Here is a 19,705-nt window from a genome sequence, read left to right as displayed (position 1 = left end):
TGGGCGGATTCTTTCTTTCCCGTTTCACATTCGCTGAATTGCTCTTTCCTGGGTTCCTGAGGTAGTGCTACAGTGGGCTCCCGGATCCGAGCGGGCTTCTGGGTGGGAGCAGCTCTCTGCTGCCCCCACCTGAGTCCTGCCTGGAGGTGGCAGGTGTTGGTTAGGCCCAGCCCCTTCCGGGCCTAGCCACTCAGGTACAAGGCCTCTCCCCCTCCCCTTGGGCTGGACTTTCTTCTATAAAGGGCCATCCCTGGGAGCTGTCCTCCCACCTAGAAGCAGCTTCTCGCTCCTTCTCTAATCTCTGTGTGGTTTGGCCCGCCTTCCTCCACTCCAGCCTCCATCATGTCCATCAGGGTGACCCAGAAGTCCTACAAGACGTCCACCTCTGGCCCCCGGGCCTTCAGCAGTCGCTCGTACACCAGCGGGCCCAGTGCCCGCATCAGCTCCTCGAGCTTCTCCCGGGTGGGCAGCAGCAGCGGCTTCCGGAGTGGCCTGGGCATGGGTCTGGGTGGGGGCTATGCCGGGGCCGGTGGAATGGGGGGCATCACAGCTGTCACGGTGAACCAGAGCCTGCTGAACCCCCTCAATCTGGAGGTGGACCCCAACATCCAGGCCGTGCGCAACCAGGAGAAGGAGGAGATCAAAACCCTCAACAACAAGTTCGCCTCCTTCATCGACAAGGTGAGGGTCCCCCTGCGAGGCTGACTGCACCCGAGGCCCAGTGACAGTCCTTGCCCTTTCTCCTGGTCGTCCCCGTTGGTGGGCACATCTCCAGCTCCTCACTGGCCTCCAGCTGGGCCCTGCCCACCCTAGCAACACTCTGCCAAACCTACGGCTCACTCCTCCCATGTACTTTGGTTTGGGCTGGGACAGGGATGGGGAGAGGGTCTGAACTGCTTGTCACTAAATCCTGGGACTTCCTCCTTCCCTCACCGATTTCACCCCCAACCTGTGTTCTGATCTGTCCCTAAGCTTTCAGCCCGGAGAAGTCCCAGCTGTTCAGCTGTGGGGTAGGAGGGGTGGGAGAGGATCCCCTCCTCCACTTTCACTTCTCTCTCCAGCACTGCCCCAAGGACTCCCCAGTGCCCAATGGTGCCCTGTGATTTTTTTCTTTATTCCTTTTTTGTCTTAATGGGGATTTGATAGAATTCTAGGAGAAGCAAGTAGGTGTCTTGATTCAAACGGGCAAATATTGATTGAGGCCTTTGGCGCCCGGAGGCCCGAGTGTGGGGGGCACCAGGATGAGTCATAACTTGGCCCCTGCCCCGGGCGCCCGCAGTGTGGGCGGGGCCGGGCAGGGCGGGGACAGGCCCCTCGGCGGGGTGCGGGGCTGCTGTCGCGGTCTCGCGACGTGCTGCTCTGCCTGGCCGAGCTCTCAGCGACGGGGGTGGAGGAGGCGGACGCCAGAGCCAGGCCTCTGGAAGCCCATCCAAGATTCAAAGTCTGCGGGCGTTGGGCACCCCGCCCGGGTTTCACGTCCTGTTTAACCCCAGAGTTTATGGCTTCAGATAACGCGTCCGCCCGCCCACGCCCCTCTCTCCCTTTGGCCCTTGTCCCCTTTCACTAGTCCTACCCGGCTCCGCCCCAGCGGCCTGGCTCCACGTTCGCAGGAGGGCCCAGGCTGGGTGTCGCAGCCGTGGGGCTCTGCAGCCTCAGGGGCCGGGGCCCCGCGGGCCGGCGGATTGGGCCCTCGCCTGCCGACGGGCTCGGGGAGCCATTGTGGGGACGGGAGGAGGGAAGTCCTGGGGCGGAGTGTCGCCCGCAGGAACTGGAGTTCCCCAGGAACCCGGCGCTGCCCTGTTCTTACCGGGGCCTGCAGGCCCTCGAGGCGCTCTCGACTTGACTTCTTGCCTGAGTTTTGCTAGCCCAGAATTTTGCTAGCTCACAGGCGTTGGAGTCCGAATTCCAGGTTGCAATGCTCTGCCGTTTCCGGTGGCGGACTCCCTTGCTAAGTCTTATTTCCTCATCTATAAAAGGGGTACAAGAATTCCCAAATCAAAGAGTTTTTGCCTAGTCAAACATGATGCATGTCAAAAGCTTAGCAGTGCTTGGCCTACATTATGCATTCCAATAGGGAAAAATGTTATAATCACTATTATTTTTTAAAATTTTGGGGCACAATGACTTGGGGAAGAAGAGGATTTACAGAGAGGGGTTGTGGGAACTAGATTATACCTTTAAGACACCTTTCTCTTTCAATTCCCCCCAGTTTAAAAAGAGTTAAACTTTGGGTTGATTAAGAAAATGCAAGGCTGGGCACAGTGGCTCACGCCTATAATCCTAGCACTCTGGGAGGCGGAGGCGGATGGATCGCTCAAGGTCAGGAGTTCGAGACCAGCCTGAGCAAGAGCGAGACCCCGTCTCTACTAAAAAAAAATAGAAAGAAATTATCTGGACAACTAAAAATATATAGAAAAAATTAGCCGGGCATGGTGGCGCATGCCTGTAGTCCCAGCTACTCGGGAGGCTGAGGCAGTAGGACTGCTTGAGCCCAGGAGTTTGAGGTTGCTGTGAGCTAGGCTGATGCCACAGCACTCACTCTAGCCAGGGCAACAGAGCGAGACTCTGTCTCAAAAAAGAAAATGCATTCCTCTTCTTGAAACAAGTCTGTTATTCTTCATTTTATAAAAATTCTCCTTTAACATGCCTTAATTTCATTTTAAGGTCAGGATTCCACAAACGCAAAGAACACAGGTCCTTTGTGTTTGGGGCAGGAAGGGAAGATCGTGGATTCAGGGGCAAGAGTGGGGCGAGAAGACTTCCAGAATCTCAAAGGGGAGGGAGGGAGGATTCTTCAGTTTGTAGACAGATCTACCTAGTCTCTTGCCTCTTCCCCTGCTGAAAGTGACTTCTGTACAGAGTTGGGGCTTCTGAAAAGGGCTGCTTACTTGAGTTCCTCTAGGCCATTGCAGGGTTGAGGAGATCCAGGTTCTTAGAGGGGACGCATCCAACTCAAGGTTGTGCAGCAGGGGTTAGTAGCAGGGCTAAAGTTTCCCCATCATTTGCATGAGTCTTTCAAAGTCGCTCCACATAATGATGATGATGATCATATTATTTGATATAAACAATCTACATTTTCTTTTTCAATCTTACATAAAGTAAAAAGCAAGCTGGATGTGGTGGCTCATACCTGTAGTCCCAGCACTTTGGGAGACTGAAGCAGGAGGATCGCTTGAGCCCAGGAGTTGGACGCTGCAGTGAGCTATAATTGTGCCACTGCACTCCAATCTGGGTGACAGAGTGAGACCCTATCTTAAAATAAAAAAGTAAAAAGCAAAGCATCTTTACAAAGCTTGGCTATTTTTATTGATCTATAATGTACAATCTATGTAAATAAGATCTTTTTGTTCTGCAAATGCAGCTTCAACATAACTTCCCTAGCTGTCCCCTTCCAATCATGTCCCCTTTTACCTTCCAATGCCAGATGGACGTTGCTCCCTACCCCACTCACTATCTCACCATCTCACCATGCTTTCTTCCCCTGGTCATAGGTGATCCTTCCAGAGCAGCTAAGCAGGTCCCTGAGTTCTGGAGACCTCACTGCATGGGGAGAAACTTAGGGGATGAGGTGGTGCTTGCTTCCCTCCAGGATGTGGACCTTTTTGCTTTCTCCTCCCTTATACAGGTGCGATTCCTGGAGCAGCAGAACAAGATGCTGGAGACCAAGTGGAGCCTCCTGCAGCAGCAGAAGACAGCTCGGAGCAACATGGATGGCATGTTTGAAAACTACATCAGCAACCTTCGGCGACAGCTGGACACACTGGGCCAGGAGAAGCTGAAGCTGGAGGCGGAGCTCGGCAACATGCAGGGGCTGGTGGAGGACTTCAAGAATAAGTAAGCACCCCCACCCTGCCCAGCCAACTGAAGTCATCCTGTCCCACTCCACCCCTTGGCACCAGAGGCCTGAGTGCCCACGGCCCTCTGCTTGTGGGCAATGTAGTCCTATATAATTAAGGTGAGCGTATGGTCAGGTTTGCTTGGGACAATCTGTGTTTATGCCCATTGACCTGGTATAATTGGTAATAGCACCTGCCCCCTTTCAGTCTCAGAACTTTCTAGTTTTGGACAGCAAATGGTATATTAATGTTTATACAGTAAACCTAAGATAGAAGAGGTAGGTAGCCAGGAGGCCTCACTTTTATACTTACAGCTTTGGCCTCTATTTATTCTTGACCCCTGACCTCTAGCAAACTTCAGAAAGTTCTGTATGAAGTCTCATGTCAGGCCCTGCTGCTAACCCTCCCAATATGACTGATTCAATGTGCATTCATGGATTTGGAGAGAGATTTCCTGCTCTAGGCCTCCCCACTGGCTGAGGATGGGCTGGGCATGGGAGAGGGTAGTTGGTGAGGGTAGAGGGACCAGCCCTCTCATACCTTGCATTTCTAGGAACTGAATTTTCTAGATATTCATGTACCCCTCAAAAGACCCAGGGCAACCTCTCCTTTGCCTTCATCCTCTGATTCTAAGTCTTTTCCTCCCTAGGTATGAGGATGAGATCAACAAGCGTACAGAGATGGAGAATGAATTTGTCCTCATCAAGAAGGTGAGGGAGTCTCCCTGTCCTCATCCACACACTGGAGGCTGGACCTTGGAGACTTGGACTAAGAGGCTTTCTAGGTTCTGCCTGTAAATGTTTCTAAGTAATGGGACAGATTCATTTATTTCAACATTTCGAGTGCTTTCTAGATGTGTAGCAAGGAAAGAGTGGTAGGTTGAGTGCATTTGGACAGAACTCTGGACGTCGATGTTGGGGTATGGTCAAGCAAATGGAGCAGTAGAATTGGAGGTCTGGCCATAGAAGGCTTCCTAGAGGAGGAGGTGGAAGAGGGTGTGCTGCAGGCAGCAGAGGTTCAAGGTGTTAGGCTGGGAATGCAGGTATGACAGACAGAGGCTGGGCTAGAAGATAGGCCACAAAGTGGGGTAGGGAGGGTGATTGGTTAGAATGTCCAGGCCATTGGGTGGATGTTGGGGAGCCCCTCTGTTGGGGCTGCGTATGGGCTCAGCTCAGGCTCAGGCTCCCCCTCACCTCGGTCCCCCAGGATGTGGATGAAGCTTACATGAACAAGGTAGAGCTGGAGTCTCGCCTGGAAGGGCTGACTGATGAGATCAACTTCCTCAGGCAGCTGCATGAAGAGGTATGTTCTCAGGGCTGGAGAGTGAGGGACCCCCAGCCCCATCAGTGCCCCGGCCCCTGGTACCCTGCCAGAGCCTCTTCCCAGCCCCCAGCACACCAGTAGATAAGGGCCAACCACTGAATAATTACAGCCACCACCATTGGCCACACTAATATTGTTCTATATGTTCTGTCCCCCTGCATGAGGGAGGGTTTATCATCCCATTTCACAGATGAGAAAATGGGCTCAGAGAAGTGAAATAACCTGTTCAAGGTCATCATACAGAGTGGTGACCCAACTGCAACTCTGTCCCCAAGGCCTTTGTTCCTAATCTTTGGGCTGCATTGGATCTTCTGTGGCCTTAGTATTGGTGGCTGGGAGGATAAAAGGAGTTTTCCCCTTTGGTTAGTCACCCAAAGCCAGGTTTCCTTTTATCCTTCCCTCTGTGTTCCAGGTCTTTGATGCAGCTTCCTTCCTCAGGAACTTTGCCCTCTCCCCAACTGTAACTCCCACCTGCTGCTCTCCTCTGTTGCCCTGTCTTTTCCCCTAAGGAAGGCTGCTCTGCAAAAGGGGGCTCCTGTGTGCAAGGACAGAGCCTCATCACCTTCCCACTCCCCCCACAGGAGATCCGTGAATTGCAGTCCCAGATCACGGACACATCTGTGGTCCTGTCCATGGTCAACAGCCGCTCCCTGGACATGGACAGCATCATCGCTGAGGTCCGCGCCCAGTACGAGGACATTGCCAACCGCAGCCGGGCTGAGGCTGAGAGCATGTACCAGACCAAGGTAAAGAGCAGGGTTACTAGGCTGCCATCCCCTTCTGTCTACTTCTGTTCCCTAGTCTGTGAGGAGGCAGCAGGATTTCAATTGCATTCTGCCCGCTGCCAGCTGGGCCTGCAGAGAGTGGTGCCCAGAAGTCTGGAAGGTGGCCTTCAGTGGTGTGTGTGTGTGTGTGTGTATGTGTGTGTGTATGTGCATGCTTGTGTGTAGGGGGATGGGGGCTCTGGCGACCTGGCAGAGAGGGCACTCTGCCTTGGGTGGAGATGCCTTCAGATATGGGTCCCCTCAAGCCTCACTCTTCATCTTGCACCTGCAGTACGAGGAGCTGGAGGTTCTGGCTGGGAAGCATGGGGATGACCTGCGTCGCACGAAGACGGAGATCTCTGACATGAACCGGAACATCAGCCGGCTCCAGGCTGAGATTGAAGGTCTCAAAGGCCAGGTACGGGCCAGACTGGGGGTGGGAGAGGATCCTCAGACACGTGCCGGCATGAGGAGATAATGTAGGAAGGAGTGAGGGGTCTGGAGGCAGGGAAGGAGACCTGCACGAGGGCTCAGGATTTGGAGGGCAGCCACAATCCAGCTTCTCAGACTGCTCCCAGGAAGCTGAGGGATGCTGAGCCAGGTCCCTGGGGCTGGGACAGAGGTGAAAGGCAGTTGAGACAGGTAGGTTGGGCTCCAGGATGTGCCCCCAAGCCTGTCTTATATATCAGGCAAGATTGGGCTCTATTGCTCTAAGGAAAGTCTAGAACCCAGAGATCTAGTCCAGTTAGGGTTGGGGGGCCTTACAGTGTCACAGGTGAGAGGTGTGTAAAAGGGAGGGGCCTGGAAGCTGCTCATATTTCCCCATTCTGCTTTCTCTGTGTCACTAGTAGCACTTTGAGCTGGGTAAAGCCAGTTAGTCTAGGTTGGTGGGTGGCAGGGTGGGGAGCTACAGGAGGGGAAAGGGAGGGTGGGTTTAGGGGAGGAGGTATACCAGACCCTACCTGCTTACCTGCCCCCTGCCCCTGCAGAGGGCTTCCCTGGAGGCTGCCATTGCGGATGCTGAGCAGCGTGGGAACCTGGCCGTTAAGCACGCCAAGGACAAGGTGGATGAGCTGAATGCTGCCCTGCAGCGAGCCAAGCAGGACATGGCGTGGCAGCTGCGTGAGTACCAGGAGCTGATGAAGGTCAAGCTGGCCCTGGACATTGAGATCGCCACCTACCGCAAGCTGCTGGAGGGCGAGGAGCAACGGTGGGTGTGGGGATCTCTGGACCTGGGATGGGGAGGTGGACACTGCCTGTAGCCCCTTGGGACTTGGGTCCTGTTGTTCTGGGACAAGAAGGGCCAGGAGTTGGTCCTGACATCCCATGTGTCTGGGCACAGGCTGGAGTCTGGGATGCAGAACATGAGCATCCACACGAAGACCACCAGCGGCTACTCAGGTGAGCGTCCTGGCCCTGGGGAGGGAGGGTAGGGAGCATAGGCTTGGGGGAGGGGCTGTGCTCAGTGGCCGGAGGGGCCGGAGTGACCTTCTCTTGAGCACTGAGCAGGTGAGGAGGGGAGTCTAAGAGAAGGAATGGGACTCCAGTTCTTGGGAGGATCCCAGGGTGATGGGGACATACCCAGGATCCAAATAATAAAGTTACTGACAGAAAGCACCCAAATACATGGTAGCCACGTGCTATGTGCTGCACATGCTTCATTTTATTTATTTTTGTACAACCCCCGTAAGTGTCCTCAGCTGAGGAAGCTGAGGCCCAGATAAATGCCTTGCCCAGGGTCACACGGCTTTAGGAAGCCCAGTCTTTCCCACCCTGCTCCTGGTTTCCCTGACAGTTCTGGAGAGTGAATCCTGCCCTCCCTGGGGGCTTTGTCTGGAGTGGGCAGGGATGAGGGGCATGGAGCCCCTTGCAGGGATGGGCTTCTGGTCTCACGTGGCTGCTTCTGTCCCTGACCAGGTGGGCTGAGCTCGGCCTACGGGGGCCTCACAAGCCCTGGCCTCAGCTATGGCCTGAGCTCCTTCCCGCCCAGCTTTGGCTCTGGTGGGAGCTCCGGCTCCTTCAGCCGCACCGGCTCCTCCAGGGCTGTGGTTGTGAAGAAGATCGAGACCCGCGATGGGAAGCTGGTGTCCGAGTCCTCTGATGTCCTGCCCAAGTGAACGGCCACTGCGGCCCCTCCAGCCTACCCCCTCCAATGGCTGCCCCAGAGCCTGTGGGGGGAGGCAGCTGTGCCAGGGAGCACCGGGAACAGGAGACCCACCTGAGGCTCAGCCCCTCCCTCAGCCCACCCTTGGGGGGAGTTTACTGCCCGGGGTACCCCCTTTTACCCATGCCCCCAACTAAAAACCAAGTCAATTGTTTTTTCCAAAATAAAGCCTCAGCTAGCTCTGCCAATCACCTTGCTGTGTGTGCATCCCACATATATGGGGGTGGGAAGGAAGTGGGGGTGGCAGAGAGGTGGTTGGGAGGCCTTTCCCTGGGACTCAGAAGCTGGGAGGGGCCCAGGAAGCAGCAGGTGCTGAGCAGGAAAGTCTCACCTCCTCCAGGGTGTTCCCAAAGAGACTCCTTTGTTGAAACCTGGTTGCCTCCTCGGTCATTGCCGAAGACGTCTGTACCTGTATAACAGTCCCTGACCTATGCACAGTGCTTTATGGTTTACAGTGTGCTTTTAAATACTCAGGCTCATTTGATCTGTGCAACAAACCCCGAGAGGTAGGCAGAGCGGGTTTTCGATGGCATTATCAGGAGAGAGTTTAGTGTACTTCGCTGTGGACCTTGGCATCTGGATTACTTGCAGGTTAGGAAAGCCAGGCTCAAAGAAGCCAAGTAATTGAAAGTGGCAGATCTGGAACTGGAACCAGGGCTGTCCAATCCTCCTTGGCCAGGCACATGGCTTTTCCTTGTGGCCAGACCTGTCTTTTTATCACTGTCATTCCTCTGCAGCCAGGGACCCAGTCGTCCTGGTTTTCCTGTCCCTTCAGAGGTCCAGAGCCTATTTTCAATAATTGGGTATGTCATACCTACAATTTCTCGAAGCCAAGATAGTATAGGACTCGGCACTGATAATGTGGGCTCTTCCTGCTCCACGTACATTTACACCCACCCTGCACTGCTTCTCACCACCTCTGTCCTGCCCTTACCTGCTGTGTGTATGATTGAAGGGCGTGTGTGCATTCTGTGTTTGCACGCGGAGGGTGTATTGTGTGTACATGGGCGTGTACAGATTCCGCAAAGTGTGCGAAGTGGTTTGCCCGCCTGTTGAAACGATCTCCAAGGTTTAGGGTGGGAGGGGGTTAGGGCACAGCTGGATGGAGTAGTGCACCCCAACACCCTTGGAGCCACCGCCTTGGGGTTCCAGGCAGCCATGCAGGCCGTTTAGCACTGGACAAGTGTGCATGAGTTCTTAGCTTGACCCAGATGGGGGCATTTTTAGATTATCCCAAACAGATACACAGGCAGATGGGACCGTGGGTGGGGACAGGCTGGTGCAGGAGCCTCACGTTTGGCTTTGCTGTGGGGTCCCTCTCCAGCGCTCCTTCTCCCCAGCCCCTGGGCTCCCACTCTAAGGCCTGTCTGGCCGCCTCCCTAGCTACCCTCCTCCATGGAGCTGGGCTTCCAGACTGATTCCCCCACCTTCCCTCCCTCCCACCCGGCCAGGGGCTGGGGCCGGGGTTCTGTACACTGTCATAGTAGAGAACTTCACCCTTCAATGATAAATCTAATAGCAACATTATCCAGAGAAGTGGCTTTCTAACTATTTTGGCAGTGGCTCACCGTAAGAAATTCATTTTTATCGTGTCCTACAAACATAAATATGTAACGGAAACAAAACTTTCATAAAACAATACCAACTTTCTGCTTTCTGTTCATGTGTGACCCGACCCTCTCAGTGGGTCCCAGGACTCAGGTGGGTGGCGTTAGAGCCCAGGGCAGTTGCAGCACCCAGTGAGAGGGACCTCTTGCCCCAAGTCAATATTTTCAATTGTGCCACACCTATCCGATCCTCCCTTAAGCCAGCCACCTGTCTTATCAGGCCCTGTTCCCAGGCAGTGGGCGTGGTAGGGGCAGCCTGGGGCCCCACCAGCTAGCCTCCTGGGAGCTTCTACACCCTGTTTGTTTGCTCAGGGAATGGCAGGATGGCTCCAGAGGGAATTCCTCCTCCCTCCTTCCTTGCTGGCTCCTTCTACAAGGTCACACAACATTCAGGAGACATCACCCCATTTACTTTCAGAAATCAAACAAATACAAGAGCAGGAAATCCAATTCCCACATAGAGGAGGAAACTCAGGAGGGGTTGGAGCTAACACTTCTTAAATACCTGCTTCACCTGTTTGTGCTTCATCACATTTCAACTGCCAACGGTCCTGCACGGCAGGCGTTCAACCCCCTTTTTATGGATGTGTAATGGAATCCATCTAAGCTTACGTAAGTGGTATCCTGACTCTTGGGCCAGTGTTCTTTTGACAATACTAGATTTGTATCACATATAAGCAAGAAAAACTTTGTGTGGGGGGGCGTTGAATAGGTAATAAATGCGCTGTATATACAATTCAAAAGTACAAAATGACCCCCTTCATCACCGGTCACCCAGTTTCACTCCCAGAGGGCAGCCGATGCTACCATTAGTTTCTTGGGATTCATCCTAGGTAGACTTTATGATATAGAGTTACTACTCAGGGACATACATGTGTGCATTTATATTTATCCTTCACAAAGGGTATTGTGCTGCATGTGTTGTCATATGCCTTGCTTTGACATCCACTCGAGAACTGTTCCTTCCCTGTCGGTATGTAAGTTGCTCTCACTCCTTTTCACAGCTGCATAATACTCCACTTAAGGATGTTCCACAATTTACTTAGCTAGTCCTCTGTTGGTGGGCTTTTTGCTGTGACAATTGTGAGGATACTGAATAATTCCTGTAAGTGAAATCGCTGAGTTAAAATGTATGTACATTTAAATTTTGATAGACATTTTATGAAAGCTTGACTTCTGAATTTTAGTTGTCTAGAAACTTCATATGTTTGGAAGGTCCCTGGTTTGACCGTTCCAGAGTAACCTGGCATTATCCCCTCCTTCCTTTAGGGCAGTGAACCACTCTGTATGGTACTGTGAAGGTGGATACGTGTCATCATACATTTGTCCAAACCCACAGAAAGTCCAGAACCAACAGCGCATCCTAATGTAAACCGTGGGCTGTGGGCCCCTGCCTCTCCACACTGCACCCCCCAAGAATGAAATGATGAGTCTTCCGAGCATTTGTGGACTCCGTCAGACATTGTCTTTCCGAGGTTTGGCTCTGTCTGCCCGCTGATCTGGGGAAGGGGGTCTGTGAGCTTCCCTGCAGTAGGGGGAGCCCAACGTGGGCTAAGGGCGAGGGCCAGAGTGTGAGGACGGGGACGTGGGGAAGGGGACCAGCGTGGTTGGCAGCCCCCTGGGCCACTGTGCTGCCTCTTTCCACGTCATAGTGGGCACAGTGGCTTTGTCCATTCAGTGTCCCTTCTCCCTTCTAGTAACACAATCCCCCCACCCTCCACTCCCGCTACGTCCCCCTTCTTTTGAGGATATGTTTTCCCCCAGCTCCAACCATGGGATTCTGGGGGACCTGCCAGTCACAGGGCCTCCATCTGGGCCCACAAGGGCCCCCACTGGGCCAGCCTAGGCCAGTCACAGGTCCCTTTGTTCTTTCCTCGCTGAGGCATATCATGCGTACAGCGAGATGCAGGAAGTTCTTTAATGTTAAATATATGGCTTGATACATTTTTACTCCTGTTCACATCTGTCATATAGAACATTTCCTGTAAGACAGAAGATCCACTCGGGCCCCTTGCCAGAGTGCACTTTTTTTCCGAGCAGTTTTAGGTTCACTGAAGAATTGAGCGGAGGTTCAGGGGGTTCCCATACACCCCTACCCCACACACGCACAGCCTCCGCCATCATCAGCACCCCCCACCAGAGTGGTGCATTTGTTGCAACCGATGAACCTACGCTGGCGTGCCGTCATCGCCCACAGCCCACGGTTTACATTAGGACGCGCTGTTGGTTCTGGACATTCTATGGGTTTGGACAAATGTATGATGACACGTATCCACCTTCGCAGTACCATACGGAGTGGTTCACTGTCCTAAACGTCACAGTGCACTCTCAAAAATGCAAATCAGATTCAGTTGCTCCCCTACTTAAAACCCATTCATGTTGAGACCCAGGGTGAAGTTCAAGTCCTGAATCGTGTGCAGGCTGTGCCCACTCTGTGGCCACCCACCTCCCAGGCCCCATCCTGGCCACTCTATCCTGTACACTAGGGTGCAGCGGCGCTGGCTTTTCAGCTTAGCCCACATCGAGTTTCCTTCTGCTCAGGGCCATTGCACATGCTGGCTCCACCTGGAACACACCCACTTTTTTTTTTTTTGGAGACAGAGTCTTGCTCTTTTGCCCGGGCTAGAGTGCTGTGGTGTCATCCTAGCTCACAGCAACCTCAAACCCCTGGGCTTAAGCAATCCTCCTGCCTCAGCCTCCCGAGTAGCTGGGACTACAGGCATGAGCCACCATGCCCGGCTAATTTTTTCCATATATTTTTAGTTGTACAGCTAATTTCTTTCTATTTTTAGTAGAGACGGGGTTTCGCTCATGCTCAGGCTGATCTTGAACTCCTGAGCTCAAGCAATCCTCCAGCCTCGGCCTCCCAGAGTGCTAGGATTACAGACATGAGCCACCGCGCCGACCGACCCACACTGACTTTCTTACGCATGCTTAGGAGCTGCCTAGCCATTCCTGAGCAGTTCAAATGCAGCTTTTCCAGGAAAGTCTTCTAGACACCGCAGACTGAGTGGGATATTTCTATTGTAATTTCTCAAGGCACACTATCTTCTCCTTGTAAATTAGAGTCATTCATTCATCTGCAGAGGTATTTTATTAATGTCAGCCCTACCCCATAGACAGCAAGCTCCATGGGGGCAGGGACCGCACCACGTCCGCCTGGTTCTCCACGGATTCTTCAGCGCCTAGCTGAGTGCGAGGCACATAGTAGGTGGTCAATAAAAAATTATTAAATAAAAGAAGGAATGGGCCATTTCCATATTGACAGTCATCTATTTCTTTTTTGTAATTTTACTCATTTAAAACACTCTCTTTTTGGGGAGATAGATCAATTTGCTGAGACCTACTCCAGAAACAACTGGTATATTGATTTTTAAAAAAATTTTTAATTTTTATTTTTATTTCAGAATATTACGGGGGTACAAACATTTTGGTTACATGAATTACTTTTGTACAGTTTGAGTCAAAGTTATAAGTGTTGATCTTTTAAAAGCATCCCCCAGTGAAGTGGCCTTAGAGGGATTCGGGACCACACGCAGCCCACGGGCACACTGTCAGGCCCTCTCCCAGTGCCCGAGGAAGGGGCGGGCAGAGCAGAGCTAGCGCAGAGCTCGCCTGCAACATGTCCAGCAGTGTGTGCCTGTGCTTGGGAGCCGGCGAGGAGGCTGGTGGAGGAGACCACAAAGCCACAGAAGACAGCATCCTTGTCCTCACACTCCTTCCAGCTGATGTGGAAAAACAATATATATTCTGGAAAGTCAACTAACTTCGTTCGTTCAGTCACCCAGCAAACATTCACTGGGCATCTGGGGTGAACAAGACACTGTCTTAGGCACAGGGCAGAGGCAGGAGTGGGCATTTGGAACACAGCAAGGTGAGGAGACAATGTGCACACCGGACTCTGATGATTTAGTGTGGCATTGATGTATGATTTTTATCTTTTTTGGGTGGTCCTGGCTTTTAAAATATGAATTTTTAGAAGAAGAGAAATTTGTCACCTGGCTGGTAAAATCTGATAAGATGCAGGGGCTGAGCTAACTGGCCTTTCCTCGACCTGAAATCCATGTCCAGGAACACAGCCTTGGCTCTGAAAAGAATTAAAGGAGAGTGAGTCCCCCAATACCTGTTCCCCCCCTTTCCTCAGTAATTAGAGCCCCACTTTTTAGTTGGGCACATGGCTATGGAGAATAAAGACCACATTTCCCTGCCTTCTCTATAATTAGCTGTGGCCATGTGTCAAAGAAAATGACGTGGAAGTGGAGGACGCAACTTCCAGGAAGTGTCTTTAAAGGGAGAGTGTGAGTCACTTCTTTCACCCCTCCTTTCTGCTGGCAGGAGTGTATATGAAATGGCTGCAGTCCAGCAGCCATCTTGGCCCATGAGGTGACCTGGGAAATGGAAGCCACCCTCAGCTGAGCAAAGAAGAGATGGGACCTGCATCCCTGCCATCATGGGGTCTCATACTGACTTTGGACAGATTATTTCCATAGGTCTGGAAATTGAGAGAGAAATAAACTTCTGTCTGGATTGAGCCACTTGTTATGCTGGGGTTTTCTGTTACTCCCCGCTGCAGCTAACCCTAATCCAGTGAGCATTTCAGCCCATGTCAGAGGCGTGGCTGTTGGCAGGGGCTGGAGGATGAGCAGAGCTACACTGACCAGGGAAGCAAACTGACTTCCACATCCTCATCTTCCTCTGGGATCCTGGGAAGTCCCTCCCCTCTCTGGGCCGTGGTCCCCTTTTGTTGGACAAAGAAAGTTTGGACTCTGTTTTTAACAATATCTTTTAGCTCACCTACTTTATTCTTTGGGCAGTTTGGTGGATCATGGAAGCCTAGAATGCTGAGCCAAGAAATTTGTGCTTGATCTCAGAAGCATTGGTGCCATTGGAGATTTTTTTTTTTTTTTTTTGGTGGGAGGCAAGGAAGTGAGTTGATGGAGGAGATATTGTAGGAAGATGGACTCTGGCATCCTCTGATGGGGGCACATGACTCAGTCGGCTCAGCGGCATGAGCCCTGGGTGAGGAGGTAGAGGACCTGGGCTGACACCCTGGCTCTGCACCCAGAGGAGCTGTGACCGTGGGCATGCTGCCTCCCCTCTCTGAACTCTGTTCGCTTCCAGTGAAATGGGACAGCCAAATCACAGGGTGGCCATCAGGAGTGACTGCAGTCATGACTGGGCTGAGAAGGCGTTTTCTGAACTGTAAGTGGAGATGAGCGCCCTTTCCCTCAGGAGCCCCTTCAGGATGAATCCTCCCTCTGGCTTCCCTCTGTGTCCCCCGCCCCCACATCACGTTCACTTCCCTTGGGACCAGGAGCCTCGGAAAGCAGAAGGGGCCGGAGAGAAGGCAGAGGGGCCTGAAGGCACCTGTCCGCCCCGGCCCATTCAGGCTTTCTTTCTCACTGCCGCATCGGGCTTCAGTTTTCAAAACGCTTAGAAAGGCTGTGCCTCATTTGATCCGCACACGGTCTGTGAGGCAGGTTCAGCTGCCACTTTATAGGCCGGGGGAGGGGACATCACTCCCTCAGGGTTGCCTAGCTATATGGTGGCACGATGTCTCAGAACAAAGGGTTCTACGCCTGAGCTGTTTCCAGATTCTCTTACCTGCCTAGACTCTTCTAAGCTAGGGGAAACTTGCGGGATTAGAGGAGAGGACCCAAGAGTGGACCACGCTGTGTGGGCACGCGTGGCCTGGGGGACAGGAGGGCAGTAGACGTCAGTCATCTTTGCGCGTAGGGATCTCTTTACCCGGGCTTCAGGCGCCCCCTGGAGGGCGCTGTGGGGAGTGCCCCACCAAACGAATTGCTTACAATATATAAAGGGCAGTCAGTGCCACTCTTCGACCTGGGCCGGAGGCACCCTTACCATGAGGCCCTTGCTTTAGTGAGCCCTGCTCTCTGACCCCTCCGGTCACGCTCCTCTACCCCTGGTGATGGAGTCCAAGGGGAGTGGCACCCACCCAGACAGAACCTGTGTTCCCAAGTCCCTGTCCTAATGGCCTAAGTCCACTTCCAGGAACTGCTTTCCTTTCTTCCCTCGGCTCTGCCTCTGGGGATGGGAGCAGGGGTTGTCAGAGCCGCACTGTCCAGTAAGGAAGCCACTAGTCACGTGTGGTTATTCAGTAGGTGAAATGCAGGTAGTCTAAATTGAGGTGTGCTGAAAGTATAAATTACACACCAGATCTTGAAGACCTAGTATAAGAAAAAAATAATATAAAATATCTTGTTAATAATTTTTATCAATTACATGTTCAAATAATATTTGGGATAGATTGGGTTAAGTCAATTATATTATTTAAATTAATTCCACCTATTTCTTTTTGCTTTTAAAATGTGGTTACTAGAAAATTCCACATGTGGCTCACATTTATGGCTTGTATACATTTCTATTGGACTGGTGCAGATAGCACTTGGATGAGCAGTCGTGTGTCCACGGGCTTGTGCGTGAGTCCCCCTGACTGCAGCGGGGAGCTGAGGCCAAGAGAGTGGGGAGCTCTGGCTCTCCTGCACCCTTTCCTGGTTCCCCAAATGTTGGGGTCAGGCCTGGGGCAGCCACTTTACTCAATCCCTACCGATGTAGCCACCCTAGAATGTGGTTCCAGAGTGGCCATAATTTTCAACTTTTCAACAGAAATCAGAAATCTGGAATTTTACATGAAATCTCCTGATTTTTACATGTTGGAAACTAATTCAAATATTTAGAAAAACTGTCCTAGCCAAGATCACAAAAGCCATAGGTTCACAGCAGGGAGACTGAGGTCAGACAGGCGAGCCCTGCCTTGATACCCGCAGCACAAGAGCTGAGCCAGCACAGAGGGCATTGAGGGGAAGCAGATAAAAATGGGCGAAATCTCCAACATCAGCTCCTGCCTTCGTTTGCCAGACTTTGAGAATCCAGTATCAGCACTGGAGGGCAGTGCCGTGGTGGGAACTCAAGGGACACAAAGAAACGTAGCAGTGGGAGGGGCCCTGGACTTTCATCTTTCCCTGCCTCCTGCTGCTCAGCTGTCTGAACCCCCAAGAATGGGCCCCCAAGCGTGGGCTAGAGTTGAGGGAGCCCAGTTGGATTTGAGCAAATGGGAGGGACATCAGGTGTCCACTAGGAGGCAGCAGAGGAGCAGGTAAGAAGCTGCTGTACGGGCTCCTGGGAGCAGAGCTTGCAGTCCCCGCTGCTGTTGCAGGCCACTGCTGCCCACTGGACGGCTTTGTGCAAATCAGAGGAAGCTCCCATCCCCCTGGGGGATGCAGCCCTGGGCCAGGGCATGACTTGATGAATGGAGCTTGGGATGGATTTGAGTCTCCACCGATCTATGCCCTGCACACTTGGAACCCCTGGGGCCACTGCTGCAGGTGGATGGGGTGGAAGGAGCTGAGGGCTCAGGGCCCTGGGGGAGGGGTTAGGTCAGCCCTGTGGCTGTAGGTGTGTGTCCTCTGCTACACGGCGCACCAAGTGAGAGGCAGCAGGGGCTCCCCCAGAGGGCGCCCCACTGCCGCACGCTGGCCTGCTGGCTCCCTTCTTTCCTGCAGGTGGCAGGCGGCAGAGACAGCTGAGGCCAGCGTGGGAGGTCCATGCCTGCACAGGGCCTGCAGGTGGAGCTGGGGATAGGAAATGGGCAGGACCCAGGAAGACTAGCGAGCATGGCAGGCATTAGCGGGGGACGTCATGAGCCAGCAGCTCTGATGTCCAGCACCCTGTTGCTTTGGAGGCTCAGAGCAAGGGTGAGAGCTTAGGTGTCCTCACTCCCGGTCCAGTGCACCTTCCTCCACAGCACTCCTTCCAGTCATGTCGCTCCCTGGCCCAGATCCCTTCCTTGGAGGCACCAAGCTCTCGAGCTTGGCCCTCAAGGCCCTGCCTCACCTGTCCGTCGGAAGACTGCCTCTACAGCCCCCACCCCACTCCAGCCCCTGAGCTCCTGGCGGTTCCTTGAGGAAGCCAGTCTCCTTCACACCTCCTAGCCTTTGCGGATGCTCTGTCCTGCCCTGATGCACTTCCAGTGTCTGACCCATCTATTTGGTGAACTTTAATCTTCCTAACTTAGCATGTCCTCCTCTGTTAAGTCCTCCCCTGCCCCTCCAAGGCTGGGCTCCCCACTACCCTGTGCCCTACCACGTTGCCCTTTCCCTGCACTGCTGTCTCCCCAGCAGTGTGAGCGTGGTGAGGGCCGAGTCTGCCTGGCACACAGCAAGTGGTCATAAATGTCTATTGTTTAAACAAAAGAAAGGCCTGACAACATTCCCTCCTCACCCTCTGCAGCTGCAGCCTTGCCATCACAGGGTGAGACAGGCGGGGAGCCGTGTGTGTGTGTGTGTGCGCGCGCACGCATGTTGTAGGTGCCCACACAGAGCAGAGGCCTCAGGCACCAGGGACGAGGAATAATTCATACAGGAGGTGTATGTGCACAGGCACAGACAGGCACAGGCACAGACAGACACGGACAGACGGGCTCACATCAACCCAGAAAGACATGGAGCTTTGTACACATTGGGAAATTTATTTTTTAAAAAATATTTTCATTGAAGTGTAACACACATAGAAAGAAGTACTCAAGTCATGAGTATACAGCTTGATGACTTTTCACAAATTGAACACATCATGCCACCAGCACACAGATCAAGAGATAGGAGGGGTCTGGCGCGGTGGCTCACGCCTGTAATCCTAACACTCTGGGAGGCTGAGGCGGGTGGATGGCTCAAGGTCAGGAGTTTGAGACCAGCCTGAGCAAGAGCGAGACCCCATCTCTCCAAAAATAGAAAAAATTAGCCGGGCATGGTGGTGCATGCCTGTAGTCCCAGCTACTCAGGAGGCTGAGGCAGAAGGGTCCCTTGAGCCCAGGAGTTTGAGGTTGCTGTGAGCTAGGCTGACGCCACGGCACTCTAGCCCGGGCAACAGAGCAAGACTCTGTTTCAAAAAAAAAAAGAGACACGAGGGCCAGCCCCCAGGAGCATAGTGGGGGCTTCTTAAGTGCCCGCAACCTGACTCCTACGCTGAAAGACTTCAGGAGAGACGGGCACAGGGAGGGGAGTGTGTGGGGGCCCTCAGACCTCTGCCTGTCCCCTCTAAGGGTCTGGGCCCCACCAGTGTTGCTCCAGTGTTGTTTTTTGATGCCAGGCCCTGTCCCGGATGCCTCCTCCCTGTGTCACTGCCCCTCCTCCTCCAGCACCGGGGTCTGCCAGGCCCTTGTTGGGTCCCTCCTGGGGCAGCAGGCACCAGGAACTATCCTCTTCCCAGGTCCACTGCAGGTGCCATAGGGTCCCTCTGGCCTTGAGCTTGAGCCAGCTGTTGGCTTATTTCTGCTCTTCTCCCCATGTCCTGGGGGCTGGTCTGTGAGAGGGCATGGCTTCTGGGGTGACATTTCCCAGCTCCCTGCCCCAGCCAGGCTTATTGCTCTTGGAGAGGGACAGAGCAGGGATAAAATGAAGCCTCCTCCAATGTTCTGGAACTGCAAACACAATGTGGGGGCAAAGACCTGCCCCACAGAACTAGCTATCCCAGGGCAGAGCTGGCATGCATGTGTTTGGGACAATTATAAGCAACTTGTGACAATGCCCCTGAAGGTCAGAGACCAGATGCTACCCTGCAGGTCAGGCTCCAGCCTTTCCCACTTCATTCCCTATGGCCTGCTCCTGCAAAATCTCAAAGTGATCTTTTTTATTTTATTTTATTTTTTGAGACAGAGTCTTGCTCTGTCACCCTGTGTGGAATGCAGTGGCACCACCATAGCTCACTACAACCTCAAACTCCTGTGCTCAAGTGATTCTCCTGCCTCGGCCTCCCAAGTAGCTGGGACTACAGGTGTGCACCACCATGTGAGGCCAATTTTTCTATTTTTAGTAGAGACGGAGTCTTGCTCTTGATCAGGCTGGTCTCAAACTCCTGAGCTGAAGCCATCTTCCTGCCTCAGCTTCCCAGAGTGCTAGGATTACAGGTGTCAGCCACCGCACCCAGCCTTAAAGTGATCTTAAAGTGATCTCAAAGCAAGATCTCAAAGTGATCCCTTAACAAGGGAAAAGG

The 19,705-nt window shown here is 53.1% G+C and overlaps 1 protein-coding gene across 1 annotated transcript; it reads left to right on the top strand.

Annotated features, from left to right (window-relative positions):
• The first annotated feature begins 238 nt into the window (after positions 1–238).
• Positions 239–8,276, top strand: KRT8 (keratin 8, type II). The gene is made up of 9 exons (XM_012650803.1): positions 239–681; positions 3,626–3,834; positions 4,486–4,546; positions 5,043–5,138; positions 5,741–5,905; positions 6,216–6,341; positions 6,913–7,133; positions 7,266–7,324; positions 7,841–8,276. The coding sequence occupies exons 1-9, from the start codon at positions 343–345 to the stop codon at positions 8,038–8,040; spliced, it is 1,476 nt and encodes a 491-aa protein (XP_012506257.1). The 5' UTR covers positions 239–342; the 3' UTR covers positions 8,041–8,276.
• The last annotated feature ends 11,429 nt before the right edge of the window (positions 8,277–19,705 follow it).

This window comes from Propithecus coquereli, unplaced genomic scaffold, assembly GCF_000956105.1.
Source record: "Propithecus coquereli isolate 6110/MARCELLA unplaced genomic scaffold, Pcoq_1.0 Scaffold111, whole genome shotgun sequence".
NCBI lineage: Eukaryota > Metazoa > Chordata > Mammalia > Primates > Indriidae > Propithecus > Propithecus coquereli.
This window is presented reverse-complemented; position numbering and strand designations above follow the sequence as displayed.